The sequence below is a fragment of the Aethina tumida genome, chromosome 1, assembly GCF_024364675.1.
Source record: "Aethina tumida isolate Nest 87 chromosome 1, icAetTumi1.1, whole genome shotgun sequence".
Classification (NCBI taxonomy): Eukaryota; Metazoa; Arthropoda; class Insecta; order Coleoptera; family Nitidulidae; genus Aethina; species Aethina tumida.
Window position 1 is genome coordinate 43,484,300 of NC_065435.1, and position 21,354 is coordinate 43,505,653.

General features: G+C 32.7%; 5 protein-coding genes across 8 annotated transcripts; 3 read left to right on the plus strand and 2 right to left on the minus strand.

Annotated features, from left to right (window-relative positions):
- Positions 1-5,585: 5,585 nt before the first annotated feature.
- LOC109605149 (polyadenylate-binding protein 2) lies at positions 5,586-8,423 on the plus strand. 3 transcript variants are annotated; one of them, XM_020021724.2, is made up of 5 exons: positions 5,586-5,718; positions 5,979-6,221; positions 7,003-7,265; positions 7,318-7,451; positions 7,943-8,423. In XM_020021724.2, the coding sequence occupies exons 1-5, from the start codon at positions 5,715-5,717 to the stop codon at positions 7,977-7,979; spliced, it is 681 nt and encodes a 226-aa protein (XP_019877283.1). In that variant the 5' UTR covers positions 5,586-5,714; the 3' UTR covers positions 7,980-8,423. The 3 variants fall into 3 exon arrangements, with proteins under 3 accessions (XP_019877283.1, XP_049817288.1, XP_049817286.1); XM_049961331.1 differs by having other exon boundaries at positions 7,952-8,423; XM_049961329.1 differs by having other exon boundaries at positions 5,979-6,215.
- A 553-nt stretch (positions 8,424-8,976) lies between these two features.
- On the minus strand, positions 8,977-10,437 carry LOC109604509 (SAGA-associated factor 29). Of its 2 annotated transcripts, none has more exons than XM_020021047.2 (5): positions 10,295-10,437; positions 10,000-10,245; positions 9,665-9,946; positions 9,369-9,606; positions 8,977-9,315 (listed from the first exon to the last, which is right to left on the minus strand). In XM_020021047.2, the coding sequence occupies exons 2-5, from the start codon at positions 10,165-10,167 to the stop codon at positions 9,131-9,133; spliced, it is 873 nt and encodes a 290-aa protein (XP_019876606.1). In that variant the 5' UTR covers positions 10,168-10,245; positions 10,295-10,437; the 3' UTR covers positions 8,977-9,130. The 2 variants fall into 2 exon arrangements, with proteins under 2 accessions (XP_019876606.1, XP_019876614.1); XM_020021055.2 differs by having other exon boundaries at positions 10,000-10,238; positions 10,295-10,381.
- Positions 10,438-10,561: 124 nt separating this feature from the next.
- Positions 10,562-15,018, plus strand: LOC109604632 (FAS-associated factor 1). Its single transcript, XM_020021162.2, has 12 exons — positions 10,562-10,752; positions 10,849-10,917; positions 12,006-12,300; positions 12,663-12,843; positions 12,898-13,110; positions 13,164-13,348; positions 13,400-13,545; positions 13,601-13,892; positions 13,947-14,109; positions 14,162-14,396; positions 14,467-14,544; positions 14,600-15,018. The coding sequence occupies exons 1-12, from the start codon at positions 10,714-10,716 to the stop codon at positions 14,678-14,680; spliced, it is 1,977 nt and encodes a 658-aa protein (XP_019876721.1). The 5' UTR covers positions 10,562-10,713; the 3' UTR covers positions 14,681-15,018.
- A 968-nt stretch (positions 15,019-15,986) lies between these two features.
- On the plus strand, positions 15,987-18,361 carry LOC109604480 (ionotropic receptor 75a-like). Its single transcript, XM_020021014.2, has 8 exons — positions 15,987-16,125; positions 16,180-16,355; positions 16,416-16,727; positions 16,778-16,899; positions 17,088-17,261; positions 17,311-17,755; positions 17,809-18,083; positions 18,133-18,361. Exons 1-8 carry the CDS (start codon positions 15,987-15,989, stop codon positions 18,359-18,361), a joined length of 1,872 nt encoding a protein of 623 aa, XP_019876573.2.
- A 48-nt stretch (positions 18,362-18,409) lies between these two features.
- On the minus strand, positions 18,410-19,606 carry LOC126265711 (uncharacterized). Its single transcript, XM_049968045.1, has 3 exons — positions 19,499-19,606; positions 19,338-19,442; positions 18,410-18,790 (listed from the first exon to the last, which is right to left on the minus strand). The coding sequence occupies exons 1-3, from the start codon at positions 19,532-19,534 to the stop codon at positions 18,620-18,622; spliced, it is 312 nt and encodes a 103-aa protein (XP_049824002.1). The 5' UTR covers positions 19,535-19,606; the 3' UTR covers positions 18,410-18,619.
- Between the last annotated feature and the right edge of the window lie 1,748 nt (positions 19,607-21,354).

Below are 21,354 nucleotides of genomic sequence, written 5' to 3' on the forward strand. Positions count from 1 at the left end.
GAAAAGAAATAATATTCGAATGTTGTGCACAGAATTCTTACATAAACTAATTGAGCTCCGTGCTCTCTTCCTGTTAAAACTACGCGACAGGAAACCCTTTTCTCGGTATTATCTAGTGAAAGTCGCATTTACAGCTTAATTCGCAGTACAAATAAGTCAATTCAAAACCGAGAAAATAATTATCACATTTTAACATCAAACTGAAGAATCCAATGATTTCCGGTTCAACATTGTAAGATGTATTTATTCATCTGTAAACCGGCAATTATAAGTGAATTAAGGTTGTTGAACTACTTTTGCAGACTATCGTAAAATTTACATTCAATTGGATGGCAAACAAAGAAATTTTCAGCCAATCACATAAAATCCTGTTAATGGATTATAATATTGAAAGTCTGTAAACGGTTTTTAATACAGAAAATAACAATTTATATTATAATTCAGATAACTAATATATAGTAGTTGCCAAAGAAATATAACAAAAATCAAAATAAAATATTTCATAAGAGAATTTAATTCAAAATTTGTGCCATAAGTAAATAAAACATATTACAATATTTCTATGTTTTTTGCTTTTTTAGTTGGCCAAAGAAATATTACATTAAAATATATTTATGTTTTATGGCACCATTTAATAATACACTTAATAAGAAGATTTTTTTTTAATAGGATAATATCATTTTCAATGAGAAGGATGAAACATTACACTACATAGAAAAGGAAAAATCAAGGACCAAATATTACTGACGTCGGTAAAGGATTCAAATGGCCTCACAAAATTGTTTACCACTCTTCATAGACAGATGAAGAATCATTAAACAAAATCCCATCTAGACAAATAAAACTGTATTTATTAATTTAGTCATACTATGACTAGTAGAGCAATTAGACTTTGACTGAATGTACAAAATTAGCAAGAATGTATTTCAATAAAAAGACCATTGGTATCAAATATTCAAACAACACTAAAGTTTGCACAAAAATATGATGATTATCCCCCAGAACTCTGGCGAAGGGTACTTTGGAGTGATTAATTCAAGTTCAATGGATGGTAAACATTACTTTTGTCGTCCACTAAATAAAAATTTGGACCCTAGATACACAACAAAAACTTTGAAATATGGTGGAGGAAACTTTATGATTTGGGATTCCTTTTTTTGGTATGGTATATTGCATTGCAGAAAATTATTGGTAAAATGAACCGTTTCGTAAATAGAGATATCATGAAAGATGTAATAGAATAATTTACCAATGATAAATTGGCAGCTACATGGATTTTTATACATGATAAAGATCCGAAGAATGCATCAAAAATTGTTTAAATTGATTAAAAGATAATTATGTTGTAGTTCTCGATTGGCTAGCGTAAAGTCTGGACCTAAATCCAATTGAGAACTTATGGAACGACATGAAGACTCGATCAAAACACCAAGAACCATCAAATTTAAATGTCTGGTGGTTATTAATTGAATAACAAAAGGTACCCATCAATGTATTAACAATTTATTGGGATTTTTTTCTGAAAAATACAATTTTATTCGAAATATAAACAATTTTAGAACCCTAATAAATAAGAAGTCAACAATAAAATATATTTATTCTGCTCATAGACGTATAAAAAGTCCAAAAACATGAGAAAAATTAAAAGATGAGCTCAAATGACGAAACATTTTAAACTTTTCATGAAGCTATTAATTGAAATTTATTACTGAAAATAGTAATAATGACGATGTTCCATTATAATTACATATTTAATAAGAAATTCAAAAAAAAATATATACAACTTTTAAAAAGTTTTTAGGAGGCGTCGCAAGAAATTTAATTTTTGACGATAAACCTAAAATATATATTTTTAAATGTGTGATTTTTCTATCACATTCCTCATTTATTTTGTTTAATATTTAATTTAAGTAGAACTTATTACGATTTAGGTTCAAAATGAGTTATTTTAGAATTATTATTTAAAATTAATTTTCAAAAGATAGTAAATCAAATATAAAATATTTTGATTGTATTTAATTAGAGGTATCCGTTTCCTAATTAACATTAAACAGTAATGTATGCTATTTATCTGGCCACCACCGTAATTTAATTTGAAAATGTGAAAACAAAATAATTACACATTCCATTAGTAAATATAATTTGAATAAATCAGAGTTAGTCATGAGCAATTTTGCCAAGAAGCTTTGACTAAGCTGCTAAGGTATTGTATACAAACACATGAAAATGTAAACAATGAATATGTAACAGCTTTTGCGTCTGCACGTTACGATCTAACATATCTTAAGTCGTAAAAATGTTGGTGCAAAAATCTAGTAGGGAATAAACAACTCCTTTAATGGGATTTATATTTATGCAGAGTACTAACTATGTTTTTTGAAATCATTGTTAACATATTTGACAAACAAATTATGTATTCACTAAATGTTTATTGTTTTCCACAAATCAGCAATGACGCAATTGGAGTATGTTAATTCATTTTGTAATAAGAAAAACTGGATTCATCATTTTGCACGCCCACCAATGTAAATATATTATTTACTTGTTCTAAATGCAAATCAAAAACTGATCATAAATTTTAAAGGCCTTGGTGGTCCTAATTAATATAAATTGGCAATACGGCAGACTCTTTTAAAAGTGTAAGTACTTATTACAATAATGATTCAATTATATTATCCAATTATACTCCGGTAAACAAATTATATAATCTTAAAGTGCAAGTCAATAAACCAATTTTACTAGCCGTTGTTTGGTCTAATGTTGCTATCATAGACAATAAACAGTCTTAATATGGTGGTGGTTCAGCGTGGTATGGACTAATGGGACGATTTACTTGAAATGTTCTATGTTCATCATTTGTTGTTATCCACAATATTAACTACACCTTAAAGATAAGGATCTGTTTAAAAGTCTGCAGAGCAAAACTGTATTAAACAGCAAAAAAGGGAAAACTTAGTTTATTATTCATAAAATTATTGATGGCAATAAGAATTGAATTACAAAAAACGTATTACGAATGGTAATTATAAATTCATAAATGAATTAAAACGACCAACTTTCGCATAGTTACTATAATATTTATAACTGCAATTCGAATAAATAAAAATAACAAACTCATTATATTTCTGCATCGATTTTAGGTTTGGCTTTTATAAATAATTAATCATTAATATTTATGGGAAAAGAAAGAACTATATTAGAAGTGGAAAGTCGACCATCAACACAATCATCAAGTCGAATGTATTTGAATTTCAACAAATCGGATTACTGCAACAAAATCTTGCGTCTATTAATAATTTTAATGTCGATAAACTTTCTCCTTACACTTGAAAATGAAAAGAAATAGTTATAGATATTATACCGGTGGCGCATTCGTGACTTATTTAGCAGGTTTTGAAGAAAGCGCGACGAAGAACGGACACTGTCTTCGTTGTTGGTTTTTGAGGACACATTACACGAATACCAGTAATTTTCTACTTTTTTCATTATTAATGTATGCATTTCAACATTGCATTTTTCTGTGTGATGAGCACAAAATTGCTTCCAGACTTCTTAATCGCTTATTTCTTAATCGAAGAAATCTTTTCAGGATGCTCCACAGTGTAGGGACTAGAAGATGAATTTATGAAATTGAAACTGCCAAAATACAGGTATAGAAATGTCTTCAATCACAGTTAAAAAGTCATATTTTGATACAATAAAATAATCAATAGGGTCAACCTGAAAATACCAAATTCATTTAAAATTTTATAATTCTCTTTAGAAGTGTAATTTTTTGTATACGTCGAATATGGAACAAATATATGTATAATCAAAAAAAAAAAATGTTTTAATAGACATTTCTCTAAAGAAACCGGTAAAAAATGAAGAGACTCAAAATAGGAGACTGATAACATCATAATGCAAATCAGAAATACCATTAATTTTTTTGATGTACTGAAAAAAATTTCCATCATTTACAGTTAAAAAGTCATATTTTGATAAAAGATAATGGCCAATCAATGAACCTCGAAATACCAAAAGAATAACAGTTAGTCGTGACATATATTAAACTCTATCGGATGACATTCTATGCAGTAGGTAGTTCGTTGACTTACTTTCATTTACTACAACGTGTATGTTTAATGCAAAACACGGACTACCATTACGCCCGTCACTTTGACCGTGCCTAACTGCTACTTTGTGTAATTGTACATTCTAAACGTAAATTGCTGTCTCGAGGAGATGAGCACGAATTAGCAATGAGATACGTAATTTCTAGTGCGAAATTACAATAACAATCGATTTTCATAAAAATAACTTAAAACCTCGATTTAAGTCATTTTATTGACTGGAAGAAAAACATTCAGTCTTGACGCACACAAACGTACGAAAATAAAAAACACCGATTTCTAAGAAGTATGAAATCCAACAGGATCTTGCGAATCTGAGGCGTTGATAACCGCCACAAGAGTGTTCAGAATGTGCAACGAACGAATGGAACTGTCGCCGTTGCTTGGCCAGCGATCCGTGCAGAACGTTCTTCATTCTTGACTTTCATCGAAGACGGCCCAGAAGCCGTGGCACATTCAAGTTCAACGTATTTGCGCTTGACATTGCGGGCGCATTCGCTTGGAAAAGAGAAATGTTGCGAGAGTGTGCGCCACTGATTTTTTCCACTGGAAAATTCTGCTCACGATGCATACGTGCATGTGTTTAAGAGATAATGATATGGTCGGATTGGCACTTAACGGAAAGGGTAAGTTAGATTTCATTTTAAAGGGGCTCACATTCTAGAATGCACCGACTAATAATGGACTTTTGATTTGATTTAAAACTTTACAGTCTAGCCTCCAGCCGTTCCAATTTTTTCTGAGAATGCAACTTATACTTGCAACGTGATACCTTCTAGGAAGATGAATTACTTAAAGTACCATTCAACGATGTAAAAAAATTGTATACTACTATATTATTAGGAGGGTTAGTATTTATATAAAATTTGAATTTGAATTAAGATATAAAAATTTATTTAATTTTAAAAAAGATTGATTTTAAGAAGCTATACTTTTAATAATAAAAATAATAATATTTAATTATAGACATAAACATTATCTAATGGAAAAAGTATGAAAAAAAGTAATTAAAAAGTGAACAATGTTTATATTACTATTTTCTAAAAATTAAACAAAAAAACAAACATTGTATTGTAACATGAGTATTTAATTTTGTTCAATATTTATACAAGTGCAATTTTTTAAAATTTTGTGAAAGATTTATCAATCATTTTTGCTAAAAAGGTTCTTTACTTGGTGTAAACCCAAAAAATATTATAATAACTGTGTAAATGAAAATAAAAAATTTTTCAATCCGTTCCATTTGGGCGGGTGCGTCCCATACATTTTCAACCGGTTTATTAATTTTTGCATTACGGACCTGTCTTAATTCACTAAGTGTAAAGATCAATTCTGCTTATTAATTAATGTTTCAAACGCATTTTTTTTTAAATATAACTAATAAATAATAATAAAACACATATTTGATAAATAATAATAAAGTTCAAAAAATTTTTGTATTAACTGTCAAACGACGCTTAAGGTTGGCGTTCTGTGACCTCCATGTTGGAAACATCGCCATATCTGTTACGCGCCTCGAATAATTTTACCGGTATTTTATTTATTATCTGACTAAAGCCTGTAAGATATTACAGGCTGCCAAAGTGGAAAATATTATAAAATATGGGTAAGCTTTCTTTCTTCGCAACGCATAATTTTTGAATGTTCGTCCTGTATTTCCGTTTATAAACATAGTGTGCCATGGAAAAAGCTTGCTTGATAAACCGCCTAAAACAACGTATTCAGCAAGTACATGGTTACGCACAACACACATCAAATAAAATTCAAACGATTCGCAGTTCAATCAATCGCTGTTTACAAACACGACGATATTTATAGTATAGGTTATGGGGGATAAAACTGATTATGTTGTTCAATGGCTTGCAGCTATGGCAGACCAGGAAGATTTGGGTCTGGGCGACGACCAACTCGACTCATTTGACGACACCAATGGTCTGCAGGATGACACTCTGCTAAATGACACAGACAACGATGGAACTGGAAATGATGATCCAGAGCTTGAAGCCATTAAGGCCAGAGTCCGTGAGATGGAGGAGGAGGCCGAAAAGCTCAAGCAGCTTCAGAATGAAGTTGACAAGCAAATGAACATGGGCAGCCCTCCGGGTATAAGTAAGATCATTCATGTTTTATTTCATCCATATTGCATGTTTAGACCTGTATATAACAAAATCCGAAGTCATATCGATTACTAAGTAATACACATCGAGAGGGCAATTACTTTTTATGCAAGTACTGCATAAAAGTATTGTTGATATGTTTCATGTGTCAGATTTTTGAAGGATTTCATTTCTATTCATTACTTTATTGTTGGAAACTATTGAAGATTTATATAATATGTGTATTACTGAAGTAATCATGACTAATCTACTTGCTTGTTTATTCTATTGTGATATTTATATCGTTAAAAGTATAGAATTTGTCATAAGTTCAAGCTTAACGCGACACACTAGTAAGCATATACGTAGTAGTTACTGTTAGTTTCCTTAGTCAAATAATTTGCAAAGATTAAATAATTCAAGTTCTCACCCCATCAGGGGGGTGTCCTTGAGTATTTTGTTATCTTGTTGAATACCAGTAGCAACTCTGTAGTACTATAAACTATCGCTTACTACTGTTATATAGATTTAATATACTAAAAACTGCAATGTGGCTGAAATATATATGCTCATGGGCTGATGTTATTTTAAATTTTAATTTTAATGCATTTGTGAGTCTCAACAAATTCAATATTTAAATATGTAATTCTAGTAAGAACTATGCCCCATCATCCATGACATAAAAACTGCACCATTGATACTATCATTGTTTAACGAGTACACAATTGTGCGTTATTAATGCTGTTAACTTGTTCAGCAGTGTACTTACATATATCCTCTATTTCTGCTATCAGCGAGTCCCCTTAACATGTCCCTGGAGGAGAAGATGGAGGCCGATAACCGTAGCGTTTACGTCGGGAACGTGGACTACGGAGCAACGGCGGAGGAGCTGGAGCAGCATTTCCACGGATGTGGATCTATCAATAGAGTTACGATCTTATGCAACAAGTACGACGGACACCCAAAGGGATTCGCGTACATCGAGTTCGGCGATAGGGACTCAGTACAAACTGCCATGGCTATGGATGAGTCTTTATTCAGAGGAAGACAGATTAAGGTACGATGAATCGTTGATGTCTTGACGAATTTATAACTGTATTCGGTTTCAGGTTATGCCAAAGAGGACCAATAGACCGGGAATGTCTACCACCAACCGTCCTCCAAGAGGAAGAGGTTCGTTCAGGTCGCGAGGTTCAAGTCGCGGTAGCTTCTATGGCGGTTTCCGTCCAACTCGTAGGCCCAGGTAAAAGCATTCGATTTTAACAAAAACGAAACAATATAGAAACTATGTGAGCAAGTATCACGTCACTAACACGGTTTTAGTAAACCCTTCTATCTGCAAATTAATATTTTCCGAGGAAAATATTTGGGTTATATAGATGGTGTTAGGTTGGGTGTTTGGACTACACAAATTGTATTTGTTGTTATGTTAATCGTTTTTATTGTTTGTTTAGTTGTTGTCTTTTTTGGGGATATGTAATGCATAAATTTTGTATTACAACATAAATCAAATAACGTTCAATTATTAATTACCAGTTTTCCAGTTATTGATTTGTCAATAACCTTGTCCATTGTAAATTGTATTGCATATTTTCAAGGGTAGTGATACTGTATGAAATAATTTTTTCCTTTAGTTAATCCCATTTTCATATTTTATTTTAGATTTCTTTATGTTGTTTCTTTTTTGTTACCAAACACAGTGGTGTTTTAATGAACTGATCTCTACATTTTTAGGAGTTACAGACGAGGTGGATATTTTGCGCCATATTGATGATCCAATTTAAGGGTAATTGTAAGGAAATCCATAAGTTTACTCATTTTTAGTTTTTCTCAAAATATTAAACGGCATCTATAAAAAACATTTATGCCACAAAAAAGAAAAAATACAAAAGAAGGCAAACGTTGTGAAAAAAAGACATTACAAAAAAGGATACTAGTGATTTTCATAAAATTCTATAGTATTAGTTTAGTTACATTTGTGAGTGGTCTGATGAATGTTCATTAGTGTGAGTGTTTTTCTCCAACAACCACTTTTAATTTCTTTTGTAAGAGTTTTAACATGCATTTGTTATTTGTTTTATAAATGGTATTTCTTTATCATGAAAATTTGTAACGAGTTTTCAGGTATCTTCAGCCTGTACAAGGGTTCCATAATAATTTAAATGTAAAAAAAAAAATTTGTATTTACTTTAATAAATGATCCAGAAATACTCTATGTAATTTATTTTTTTTATATCAAAATTGAAAACATTGTGGGTAGTTTGGGGAATTGTATTACAGATTTATATAATATAAACACTCTGTGTAACTTGAAACTAAACACAGTCAACACTTACATCCTTGTGATGCTTCAACAATCTCACACAACATGTTAAATATATATTCATATATTTAATTTGTTTAATACCAAGAATTGCCATACAAAACTGTGTAATTACACAGGTTGTATATATTTCTATTACTGAATAAGTTTGCTATTCATATCCTTTTCAAGTAACAGTGAGATAACATTTTATATTTTTTTAATTAACAAATTAATAGATTTGAAAAGGATAATGAGAATTACAAAAATATCTTAGTTTTTAAGTATATTTATTACATGTTTTAAGACTTCTTTGTATATTTCTAACTTGTTATTTAGAGATTTCTTAATTACCAGTAACTTTGGATTGTTCGTTTTTGAAAGTGTATTTTTTGATATTAAAAAGTCGATAATTTGAAGAAAGTGAAGTTAAATTTTTTACCAGTCCACATTTATAGAAAAAAGCTGAAAATTGAAATATATTTATTCAATAAAATATTTTATAATTTCTTTTCGCTTTTTCTTGAAAATAAACATCGTGCTTAATTAAAATTAAACAGAAGTGATAAAATAATTTATATGGTACTGCAGCCAGGTTCAATATTATCAAATAGAGACTGTCAACTTTGTTTCGTCTTCTGCTTGATGGCGATAACATAGCGTTGAGCCACGTGAAGAGGCGGACTGTAACCGTCTGGGTAAGTGGAATCCTCAAACAAAACCTCGTATTCATCCATATGAGTTTGAGGCGGTTTATTCACCAACGCCTGGTAAAAGCAGGTAGTTTGGGGGAAAAGAGCCATCACTAAAAACTTGTGTGTTACAAAATTTACAGTACAATTAGGAAATTTTACTTGCCTAAAGTTCCCTGGGGGAACAACGCGTTTGAATCAGTCTCTGGATTCGCTCTCATTAAAGGCAAAGGAACCACTCGCCTTTTGCTCAGTGTGTGCCTGCCTTTTTGGTTTTGTTCTTTTAATATGTCGTCCACTTCATATTTACTAGTCTGTGAGTTGTAGCTCACCACCTCAGCAAGAATCCAATTCTCTTCTGTTCCGACTGCTTCTTTTGCCAACGCCGCCACCATATCACCAATCTTATAACAATATTAATATTAATAGAGAATAAAAGTAAGAAAAATACAGGAAGATTACCTTTGCTATGTAATTTGGATCTGCAGGAATGGCACCACATAATGGTGGTGGTTTTTCCCCAACTTTACTAACAAACAGTGGCAAAGTTCTGGCTGAACTGAGCAACATTTTCATCCATGTGCCGCCACGAATTGATTCTTTGCTGCATGCATGTCTGGCCTGCATTCTCCTCTCATTTTTTATATTCCTGATCTCAGTAATCTTTTGCAGCGCCTTTCGTATGACTTCCTCCTCTTGTTCTGCTTGTGCTATTGATGTTTTCACCATGGATTTTAATTTAGCCTGGAACATACGTTGTTAGAAACTAAAATTACATTAGTTTTTCTAATTAGTACTTGATAGTGTCCAGATTTATCATCTTGAGAGTTCTGAAACTTCTGTAGGGCTGTAACACCATTCTCGCACACTACCCGTTTCTTCTCAATTTCCTGTACAATTCCAATAAGTGCTTTCAAACGTTCTTGCACTTGTTGTGCGGCAATAGCATCAGCTGTTAGTGGCATATTTGTTTATTTTTTCAACAAATGTTTCTGTAGAACAACAACATAGTACCAAGATGCGAGGACGAGAGACGCTAAAATCTTAACGAAATATTACAGCTTCTTGTTGCGTTAACACTTAAATACTCACAATGTTGCAAATATTTTTTGGCGAAACGGAAAATTCGACCAAACCGAAAAACATTTGTTTGTATTGTCGTATACGTTTGTCCGCCGCTACGGTGCGCCACCGTACATTACGAGTCATTGGAACTATCGCGCTCGATATTAAAATTCACTCTGTATAAAATTATGTGACATTTTTGTGAATAAATCGTACTCTCCGAACGTAAGAGTTTCCACTCCAATTTTTGCGTGTGATTATCGGTGTTTTTTTTTTCCAGTTTAGATTAGTTTCGCCAAAAATTCGGACATGTATCCGCGCATGATCAGTGACCGTTAATCAGAATGTTTTGTACAGAAATTTCTGACATCCAGTTGACAAGTGTGAATCGCGAAGTTGTTAGCAGAATTGTAATTTGTTCGTTCTAAGCAGTCAAATATTTACCGATGTCCGAGAACAGAGAGGAGATCTTGGCTGACTTTCAGGTGACTATCCTTTCGCAGACAAGTAATCATTTGATTTGTTAAATGTTTTGCGTGCAGGTTATAAGAATGACTTACACTAACACTTTTTGTTTACAGGCCTGCACTGGTATTGAAGATGTTGGTGAAGCAATCTATCACTTAGAGGAAACTAACTGGGATCTACTTGTAAGTATAACGTCTAATTTTCATTTTTATACCATAAGTTTGATGTAAAAATTTTGACAATGGCTTTGAAGAAGGTTCTTTGTCATGTTATTGAAAAGTATTAACGTAAATTAAAGTTTTAGTCATGAATTTGATTAACTAAACAATATTACAAATGCAAAAAAATTATCTGCTTTCAATTAATGTTTATAAAAACTGTTTACAATTGAACTTCAGTACATGTTTGTTTTATAAATCCCTTTGTACTGAAATCCTTGTACATTTTGTATTTATAACAATGAAATCTTTAAATATATACTAACACATAATAATATAATTTTTATTGCATTTGTCAATACTAGTTTTGTTTTTATTGATTGTTCACGAAAGCTTTTGAATTATGTATGCAACTAATGCTGTTGATTGTCCAGAGGAAATTCAGTTTCCAGAATCTACTGAGAATTTTTAACTATGAAATATTTATACATAATAGAAGGAAATTGAAATTTTAATGTATTCAGTTGAAAAAACACCTTTCCAATTAATATTGAATAATTGATTGAGTTTCTCAAAACAATAGTGCAATTTTACACTGAAAAACAGCATTCTTGTGCATATATAAAGGAATATTCATTTTCTAATATTAAATAGATTTTATTTATATTAATGCAAGTTAAATTAGTCAATTTAAAATTTTAAACAATTTCAATACTACCTTATGTTCCTTCCTTATTAACAAAAGCATTTCTTGTTTTGTTTTAAAAATGATAAGATTTTATCTCATAGTATATAGTGATTCAACTGATTCGCTATGTTTACTGACACTATTTTATTTATTTAATGTGCAACCTAAGTCAAACATGTTGAATCTTATCAAAACTACAATTATAATAAGTAAAAATTATAATATCGTACCTAAAAAATAAGTTTTAATCAGAATTATGTCGACTTAACGTCCAGACATGGACGTAACCAACTTTAAATAACTATAAATTCACTTAATTAGCAATTCTCATGTTAATAACTTCATAATTCATTCGTCAGTAAAGGAAACAAAATTAAATAATCAAGTATATATAAATTATACAAATTAATTATTGAACATCCAGCGGGCAGTGAGTAGAGTGATGCCTCCCGACAGCCAGTCGTTCCAGCCGCAGCGCACCGATCCAGATGTGATGGTGATCGAGGACGATGGCAGTGACGCCGAGCCTCCAACCGAAACTGGTACCGACATGATGGAGGTGGGGAACAATGTGGGCCCGTCCAAGAAGGCGAAGCCCCTCGTCTCATTGCCCGCAGAGAACAACATGCCATCCACATCGAGTGCCAAGATGATCAAGTTCATCGTTCAGTACTGCGACAGAACCATCACCGTCGAACTGCCGGACAGTGCGACAGTCAGTAAGTGTGAACTCCAGTTCAGTCAGCAACCAGGATTTCCTTCCGGTTCCTAATTTAAATTCTTTATTATCTATTGGTTTGCCATATTGTGCGATTATAAAGCGGCACAACAGGCTACCGTCGTTTATAATTCATGACTTTGCATAACGAATTGTGTAAATTATCAACTTCCCAATGTAATAATTTATTAATCTGCATTGGACTGTTCAATCAATGATCAATACATATTTGTTATTCAAGCAGATTATTGCATTTATGCTTTTAAATACAGGAAACTGGTGGATTTTCAGGATTTAAGCCAAATAAATCGGATTATCAAAATATAATTCAAAAGCAGTAGTAAAAATTAAATTTTTTTTCAGGTGACTTAAAACTAAATTTACAACAGAAACTCAAGATTCCACCGTGTCGCCAATTACTTTCGTTATGGGCCAGAATGTCGGAGTACGAACACACAAGTTTCTCAAAACTGATGGTCCCCGACGAGAACAAACTCACACTTACCCTGAAAGCCGGCGATGGGGGCTTCTCCGCCGAAGAAGAGTAAGTAAAGAGATATTTCGGTCGGCTGGTTAAATTGTACAATCGAAATTGCAGTAATGAAGTGATGAAAAAGCTGAACGGCACGTACACCCTGACCATTAAGTACGAGAGCAAGACTTACAACCTAAAATATGCAGGGACAAAGACTATACTCGATGTGAAGACCGACTTCTATTCGGTCTCGAGTCTGCCTTGCCGCAACCAGGCCTGGACCGGTTGGCCACCGAATATAGACGATCAAACGATGCTCGCACTGTCAGGCATAGAGTAATCACTATTTTGTTCAATTAAGTTCCACCTTAGTCAATTTCGTATTTTAGCTATCCAACACACCACTTAACAGTTGCGAGGAGTGCCCAGTCAAATCATGCAACTACTAAAAAATCCATGCCCTGCATTCATATCGACAGCGACGAAGACGAATTTGAAGACGCCTCGGAAAGTTTCAACGTCGACGATGACTATTTCGTGGATAACGTCACAACTAAAAGACCAGAGCCGTTGAGTACGTTTCATAAATTGTGTTTTGGCGTGTCGTGCTGATTGAAATTTTCAGTTCCGGAGGACGTCGAGGACGAAATAGTGGGTAGCATCACGTTTTCGGAACAGTTCACCCAGAGGTACGGTCCGATCCATCCGGCATTTTATCAGGGAACTTTGGAGGATGCGCAGAAGGAGGCGTGCAACAAACCGGCTAAAGATGTAAGATATCGGTTAACGGAATTATGTTTATACAATGTGGTGTTATCGATTGCAGAGGAAAATCTTGGCAATGTACCTGCATCACGACGCCAGCGTTCTCACCAACGTGTTTTGCACGCAGCTGCTCGGATTCGAGAGCGTGATGCAGATCATTGAGAAAAATATTGTGCTGTGGGGCTGGGATATTACATTCGAGAGTAACCGTGCGAAATTGCAAACGGCGGTGACAAACGCCTTGGGCACGACTGCGGCTATGAGTCTGAGAAATATTGCGATAGATAAATTGCCCGCCATCGTTTTAATCATGAAAATCAGATCGACAACAGAGATTTATAATGTGGTTTACGGTAACCCATCATTATTAAATAAATTGAACCATTTTATGATTTTATGTGTTGTAGGAAATGTGGGTGTGAATGAATTACTTTCTAGCCTGATAGAATGTGTGGAAGTTTTTAGCGAACATCAAAGAGTTGAAGCTAGGGAGGAGCAAGAAAGGGCAGAGAGGGAACTGGTGAAGTGGGAACAGGACATGGCTTACAAGGAAAGTTTGGAGGCAGACAGGTATGGCACTCCTCAATCGCTAAATTAAATTATACGAACTATTTTTGTTCAGGGCAAAGGAAGAAGCCAGGAGGAAGCAGGAACAGGCGGAAACTGAACGGAAACAAATGGTGGAAATGGAGAAGGCTGCAGAGGAACTAAAAAAGGAGGAGTTGAGGAAATTGGTGGAGGCCAGTTTACCACCAGAGCCTCCCGCAAGTGAAGACAAGGACATAACTAAGATTAGATTCAGATTTCCTAATGGGGATAACGTCGAGCGTAGGTTTCAAGCTACTACGCCTCTTAAGGTAAATCTAATTAGCTAGAACCAAAATCCAACTTCTATGTTCTCATTTCTTTTTTAATCCAATATTTAAGGTACTTTTGGACTTCTTAATTGTTAAGGGATACCCCAGCCAAGAGTACAAAGTGATATCTAGCTGGCCTAGGAGGGATGTACGTATTATTATAACTACCTACATGTATAAATAATAATTGGCACAATTTTCAGCTGACATCATTAGACTTGAATCAGTCACTTAAGCAGTTAAAACTGTATCCTCAAGAAACTGTGATATTAGAAGAACGATAATTCAATTTTCGTTTGCATTCCCTAAACAAAGAAGGGTAAATTTTTATAACAGCATTTAAACAATATTTTTTGTCTTGTAGAAAGATATATATGAATTATATCTGAAAATATATTCTTTATTGAATTCTTTTTTTATCGACGTGGCCCTTGATTAAAAATTGTGAGTAAAAACAAGCTCTCCTTTTATTAAGCTATATTAATCGATTTTTTGGAACATTATTAATTGTATACATTGTCCAAATGTGAATTTGTGAGCTTGTTTATATGCTGTTATGTTTTGTCAGTTCAATATTAATTAGTATTAGCTTAATTTATAATAAAATTTCATAAAATTTAAATTAGTTTCGTTTCTTGTTATGTACCTACAATTTAAGTTTAGCAAACCAAAAGTAATCATAACTACGAAATTTTTCTAAATATTGGTAGTGAATAATTACTTTTGCATGATGCATGGTATAATTTCTACAACACCAAAACTAGTACTCATCAGAGTGCTGTTGTAAAAATTATAAAACTTGCCGCCTCTAATTTTTATGGATCATAATCTACAGTTTATTAAAAACGTTTAACACCTAAATTTCATAATAAGCTTTTTACATACTTTTAAAAAATCTTACAGTGACCTGAAATTTAATATATTTTTTTAACGATAACTATGGGACGTTTGATTTATTTTATCGCACAACACATCACGTTTTGCAGATATTTAAATATATATGATCCTATTTATTTTGTGATAAAATACCTGAATAAAAACTTCATTTAATTGTGCTGCTACTGCGGAAGATGGTTCTATCTCTGGGAATACATCCCTTGTGTACATATTGAATTAAATTTTGTTGAATATTAATGGATTATTAGATGATAGTTTTTGTACGACATAAATGTTTTCATATAAGCTTTTCAATATTTGTACAATAAATGCATGTATTTATGAATAAGGATTGATGCAATTCAGTCTAACAATAAACAAAATTAAACGAGATTTTGTTTTTTTTCCTGTTTTCTCCACATTAATGTTTCGTCCTGGTAACAGTTTTAAAAATGTAAATTTTATTAATCAGGAAGCATATTTTATAAACTTACGTACCCAGTTTAAATCAACAGTTGCGCATTATTGACATTTCGAATACTTTCATAATTTTTATATCACTGCATCTGGTAATTTAAATGCATCTAATTTTCTCAAAATTATCTACCATTATGTAATTATCCCTCGATTTGTACCCATTACATGTATGTAAAATTTTGAAATGTAAAATTGTTTCAATCGTTCTCGTTAGATTTTAAATTAGCCTCATTCGCTATGGATTTTCTGATGCTTGCGGTTATTAATTTTAATATTATTCGTTGCCACACTTTGATTATCAACGATCTGGTTCACGACTTTTGTAAATTCAAACATGCCTATTTGGGCTCCATTTTGACTTGCTATTCAAAGAAAGGCGAGTATAATTAAAATAATCGTCGTGGTAAATAAATATCACTTATTACTTTAGAAAGATTTGATTTGTTGAGAGATACAAACACCGAAGGATTGAGATTGTTTGTTGAAGATGGTAATATTACAGATGATAAGCTCGATGAAGTGTTATCAAGAAAACACTTTCATTACAATCATTTGTGTATCGTTTTGGATGGTGATTGCAATGATGCAAGTTATATTATTGAGAAGGTCTATATCTATAATCGTTTAATTTACTTTTTTATTTATTGCTTAATCTGCATCTTTTAGACAAATAATACGCATTTCTTCTACGACACCCATCACTGGTTAATTATTGTCTCTTCACTAGAAATGGTCACACTTTTATTAGAATCTGCTTATTTAAACATAAACGCTGATGTACACATTGCAATTCCTTATAATCAAACATTGTGGTCGATTTATGATGCTTATAATCCTGCTTCACATCACGGTGGCAAACTGAAGGTACAATTAATTGGAAACTACAGTAAAGTATTGGGTTACAATGCTCCCCAATTTGGTAGCAAATACTGGAGGAGAAGAGATATGACAGGGGTTAAATTCAGATCTGCTGTTGTGGTAAATGGAAATAAATATATGCGTTTCATTACTATTTTCCACTATTTCAGATACCCTATTTAGATCGAGATCTCCAAGAATATTTAAATAATGATGATGATCGACAAGACAATTCATTGAACAGATTTCAAAGTGTAACGGTAGATCATTGTAGACAAATGTATAATTTTAGGTAACTATACTTTAGTTTGATCCAATTCCTTTTAATTGGATTTCATGGTAATTCATTACACAATCTGATTTAAACAAATTTGAGCAATTAGATGATGTCAATGTTATATAGGAAATGTATCAAATTAAATATTAGTTAGATCCAATTTGTTAAAATTATTAACTGTAAATGATCTCAATTGTTTTTAGTCTACATGTGCAAAGAACTAACTCTTGGGGATACGTCCAAAAAGACACAGGGAGATTTGACGGCCTGGTTAGCCTGCTGGAAAGACGCATTGTAGATTTTGGTAGCTCCCCTCTAGTTTATAAACTCGATCGAATGCCAGTGGTCGATTACAGTTTTGGAAACTGGGTATTAAGGTATTGTTGATCTTAAGTATTAACACAAATTTAACAATTAGTTATCCAGATCCGTGTTTATTTATCGTCGACCAAGGTTCGAGGCAAAATCGTACGAGATATTTTTAAGACCACTGGCAACTGATGTGTGGCTCACAATATGCATCCTTTTGGTTTTTATAACCTTAGCACTGAAGATTGCTTTCTCTGTAGAGCGATATCTTTTGAGTAAAATTAAAAGAGGTGTTGACCCTTCTTGGAGCTTCTTGGTGCTGTTTACTCTCGGAGCCTTTTGCCAACAAGGAGCAACTTGCTACCCAAGATTATTTTCCAGCAGGATTTTATCCGTTTTTGTGTTCCTATTCTGCATTTTAGTTTACCAGTTTTATTCAGCCAGCATCGTGTCATATCTCCTGATGGATCCACCCCGAAGCATTTTCAATTTACGCGACCTACTAAATAGCAAATTAAGGGCTGGGATTGAAGACATTTTAATAGACAGAGACTATTTCGTGGTACGATGTTATTTATAAACATAATTAGTTGGTAATTACTATTTTTTTAAAAGCAAACTACTGATCCAGTCGCAATAGAATTGTTCAAAACGAAGATCAACGGCGAAACAAACGACACAGGTTTCTATTCACCTCTCGAAGGGATGGAACTGGTTCAGAAGGGCGGCTTCGCATTGCACGTTCAGACTAGCTCGGCGTACCCAATTGTGGAGAAGCTCTTCACCAATGAACAAATATGCGAACTGGAAGAGATACAGATGTACAGAACCCAACCGATGCACACTAACTTACAAAAGCACTCACCTTTTAAGGAAATGATGAACTATTGGTGAGTATATTATTTATGCCGTTTCTATTTTATAAGGGAGTTGATTCAGTATGTTGAAAATGGTGGAGGATGGTAAAATGGATGGTTTAAGAAAACATTGGGACGCCAGAAAACCCACCTGTATCGATTCAGCCAAAAAAATCATAATTCACGTTAACATAAAGGAGTTTTCTTGTGGGTTAATAGTTTTATCTTATGGCATACTGCTGAGCCTGTTCTTTCTTGTACTGGAATGTGTAGCGTTTCGCAAAAATGACATTTTCAGACGGCCTCAATAAATTTGTTGCCTGTAGGTATGTATTTTGGGCACAATAAAAGAAACCAAGCAAAATTCAAATTTTATATTTTAATATTTTAGTATAAAACAAATCTTAAAAATTAAATTATCGTGTGCATTGTCTCCGTCCAATTGAGCAAACAAGTGCCATTCAAAAATGATTGCAATGTATAAATATAATATCCAAAATATATGTAAAGGAATTAGACATATTTTGATCCCAAAAATGGAAAAGCAACATTGCTGATTGTATTGTTTATTAATGCGGTTCGTTCAAACTGGGCTGCTCCCAAATATAACCGGTAGCAGTCATCGAACAGAATGCGTTGTAGTAGCGACCGGGTGCCCTACAGAACGACCATTCCGGACATTTGCACTTGAACTGGCTCTGGAACTCCTCTTTGCACACTTCGTTCCACCAGCATGTCCTCTGTAATAAAAAAGAAATGCGGGAATGGTCAATAAACTACAACAGTTGGTTCAAGTCACAACAGTATTGTGGAGGTTCAGGTCAATTTTGTAAATTTACACGTAACAAGAGCATTACGATCAAGTTCACCAATTTATCAACAGAAGTTTGAGCGTTGTTAAATTAGATTCTGTGAAGTTTTAATTACACTGTTTCACCCACGTGTTTGATAGTGGCACAGAAATATATAGTCTAGTATGAAATCCAAGTTAAAATTGTTAATAAAGTTCAGAAGTTCTTATGTTTGACCACCCTCATTTGTCTACTTTTTTAGCAACCAAATTTAAATTACAATGTTAGCGATTATGGTAAGTTAATCAATGAACTTTGCATGTGCCTTTACAAAACTGAAATCAAGATATGAGCAAATTGCAACATCATTAAGCTTACAATGAATTAAAGATATTTATAGCTCATATGTCATTTGTTGTTATTATCATGCTATATCATTTTATTCGCATTTTCTTCACTGTTTTACTATTATTTATTATAAAGGAAATTGACTTGCCTCCGTTAGGTATCCCTTAACAGACTGATCTGAAAAACTTCTTCTCGTTAATACTCTACCATCTAATACACACACACAAACTAGGAACACAACTAACAAACACGACTAAAACAGAAACGACAAATTAAAAATCTGTATAACCTCAATACACCCAAACTGACCTGTACATGTATTTTATACATTTTACCTTCCCTCATTTCAAAAGTCTATCTATCGATTTGTTTTGCGGGAGTTCACCACACGCGCCGACATCTAACGGGGTGCCAACATAATTCCTGCTGCAAGAATTCTTACTGCAACGCAAACTAAAAATAGACATTTCTTGTCTTTGTCTAACAGGAAGTTGTGGAGGTCCAATTTTGGACCAATTTTGAAATTTAAAATTCAAAAATCGAACACCAAGGAATTGCACAAAAAAACCCATCTAGCATTTCTCAACATTGACGAGGGAATAAAACAAACCAAAACTACAATGACTACGACGACGAAATAGCGTGATAATCATGTTAATTACGGTAATGTAAGTTAATGAGTTCAGTTCACGCAGCTTTGATGCAATAGTAGCGATCTTGTACATGATTAGAAAAAAAAAATTGGATACCAAGAAAAATTGCAACATTTATTGAACGGAGGAACCGGTCTTATCTGTAACTTAATCGGAATACCCACGACGTTGTGAAACAACCTAATTAGAACTAATTTAAACAGCTGAAACGTTTTCATTGATTTCCATTCGTGAAAAAAGTTTTGAATGTTGAAGAAATTATGGGGGGATCAATTAGATTTGTTTAATAAATGATTTCAATGGTTTGCGTCACCATTCATCCACTGATGGTTCCCAAGCATAAATAATTCAAAAAATGCAATCAATATATTGATGTTGACTTCTGACTAATTGTTTTAGATGAATGTTTTTATTTTTAATCAATACACATTTTTATGTAACAGAAGCTTCCTCGATAAACACATCGCACAATTAATTAACATGTTTGCGATGGACATTTATTTTTCACATGAGGTTTTATTACGTTGCTATAGAGTCAAGCCTAAAAATAAAAAAAACTGTCCAAGTAAAGAATAAAGTAACATTAAATTAAAATAGGACACATTATAAGTCACGCAAGTTTCCTGATTTATTTCGGTTACAAATATATTCATATTGGGGTTGTCAATATCATTTCATGTCATGTCACTTGGTAGATAACGAAAAGCTTACCCAACATTAATTGGAGTGTGCAGCACTTCAGGGAGTCATTAAGTAATAACACCACCTAAGAACATATTTTTGGTGTTATTAAATAGTTATTAAAAGTCACTAACTAGCACAACAGAAGAGTCCTTAGAATTGTCGATTTCTAAGAGTCATATAAAAAACATGTAAATCGGTCTAGAAAATAACATAAATTATTTATCGACTTTTTATTTAAATATAAATATATATTTTACAAAAGTAAAAGTTGATTTCTAATTATTTTGAGTGACATTAACTGTTGTAATCTATTTTATTTTATATTTACTGAATTATAACTAATTTCAAATGAGTTTTAAAAGTTTATGACGTTCATTAATAAAATTAAACATTTTATAGAAAAAATTGGAGAAATCGTCGTTTTTCCATAGGTAAAAATTTCTGTTGCTGAACACCCTGCTGAGCGTTAATAATCCGCAAACATTTGTTGCCTCGTAACAATTCGAATGTTTATTAACACTGACGAAGCACTTATCCCAGAAACAAACATCTCTTAAGAGATTGCTTCTGAAGCTATTGCTAACAGAGATAAAAAAAGTATTCATCTCGTGTTGTGTAATCATTTCCATGAGTGGAGCATTTTGCAATTTGTATTAACCGAAATCTTAAATGGTGAAATGGAAAAATAGCTTTCAAACAGCTAGCAAGCAATAAAAAGATTTAAAAGCATTTATAATTATTTATATGATAGCCAATTAATTATGAAAGAGAAATTTTATTTATTTAATTTGAATAAGTGACATATTATTATGTGTGAGAGACCAACAA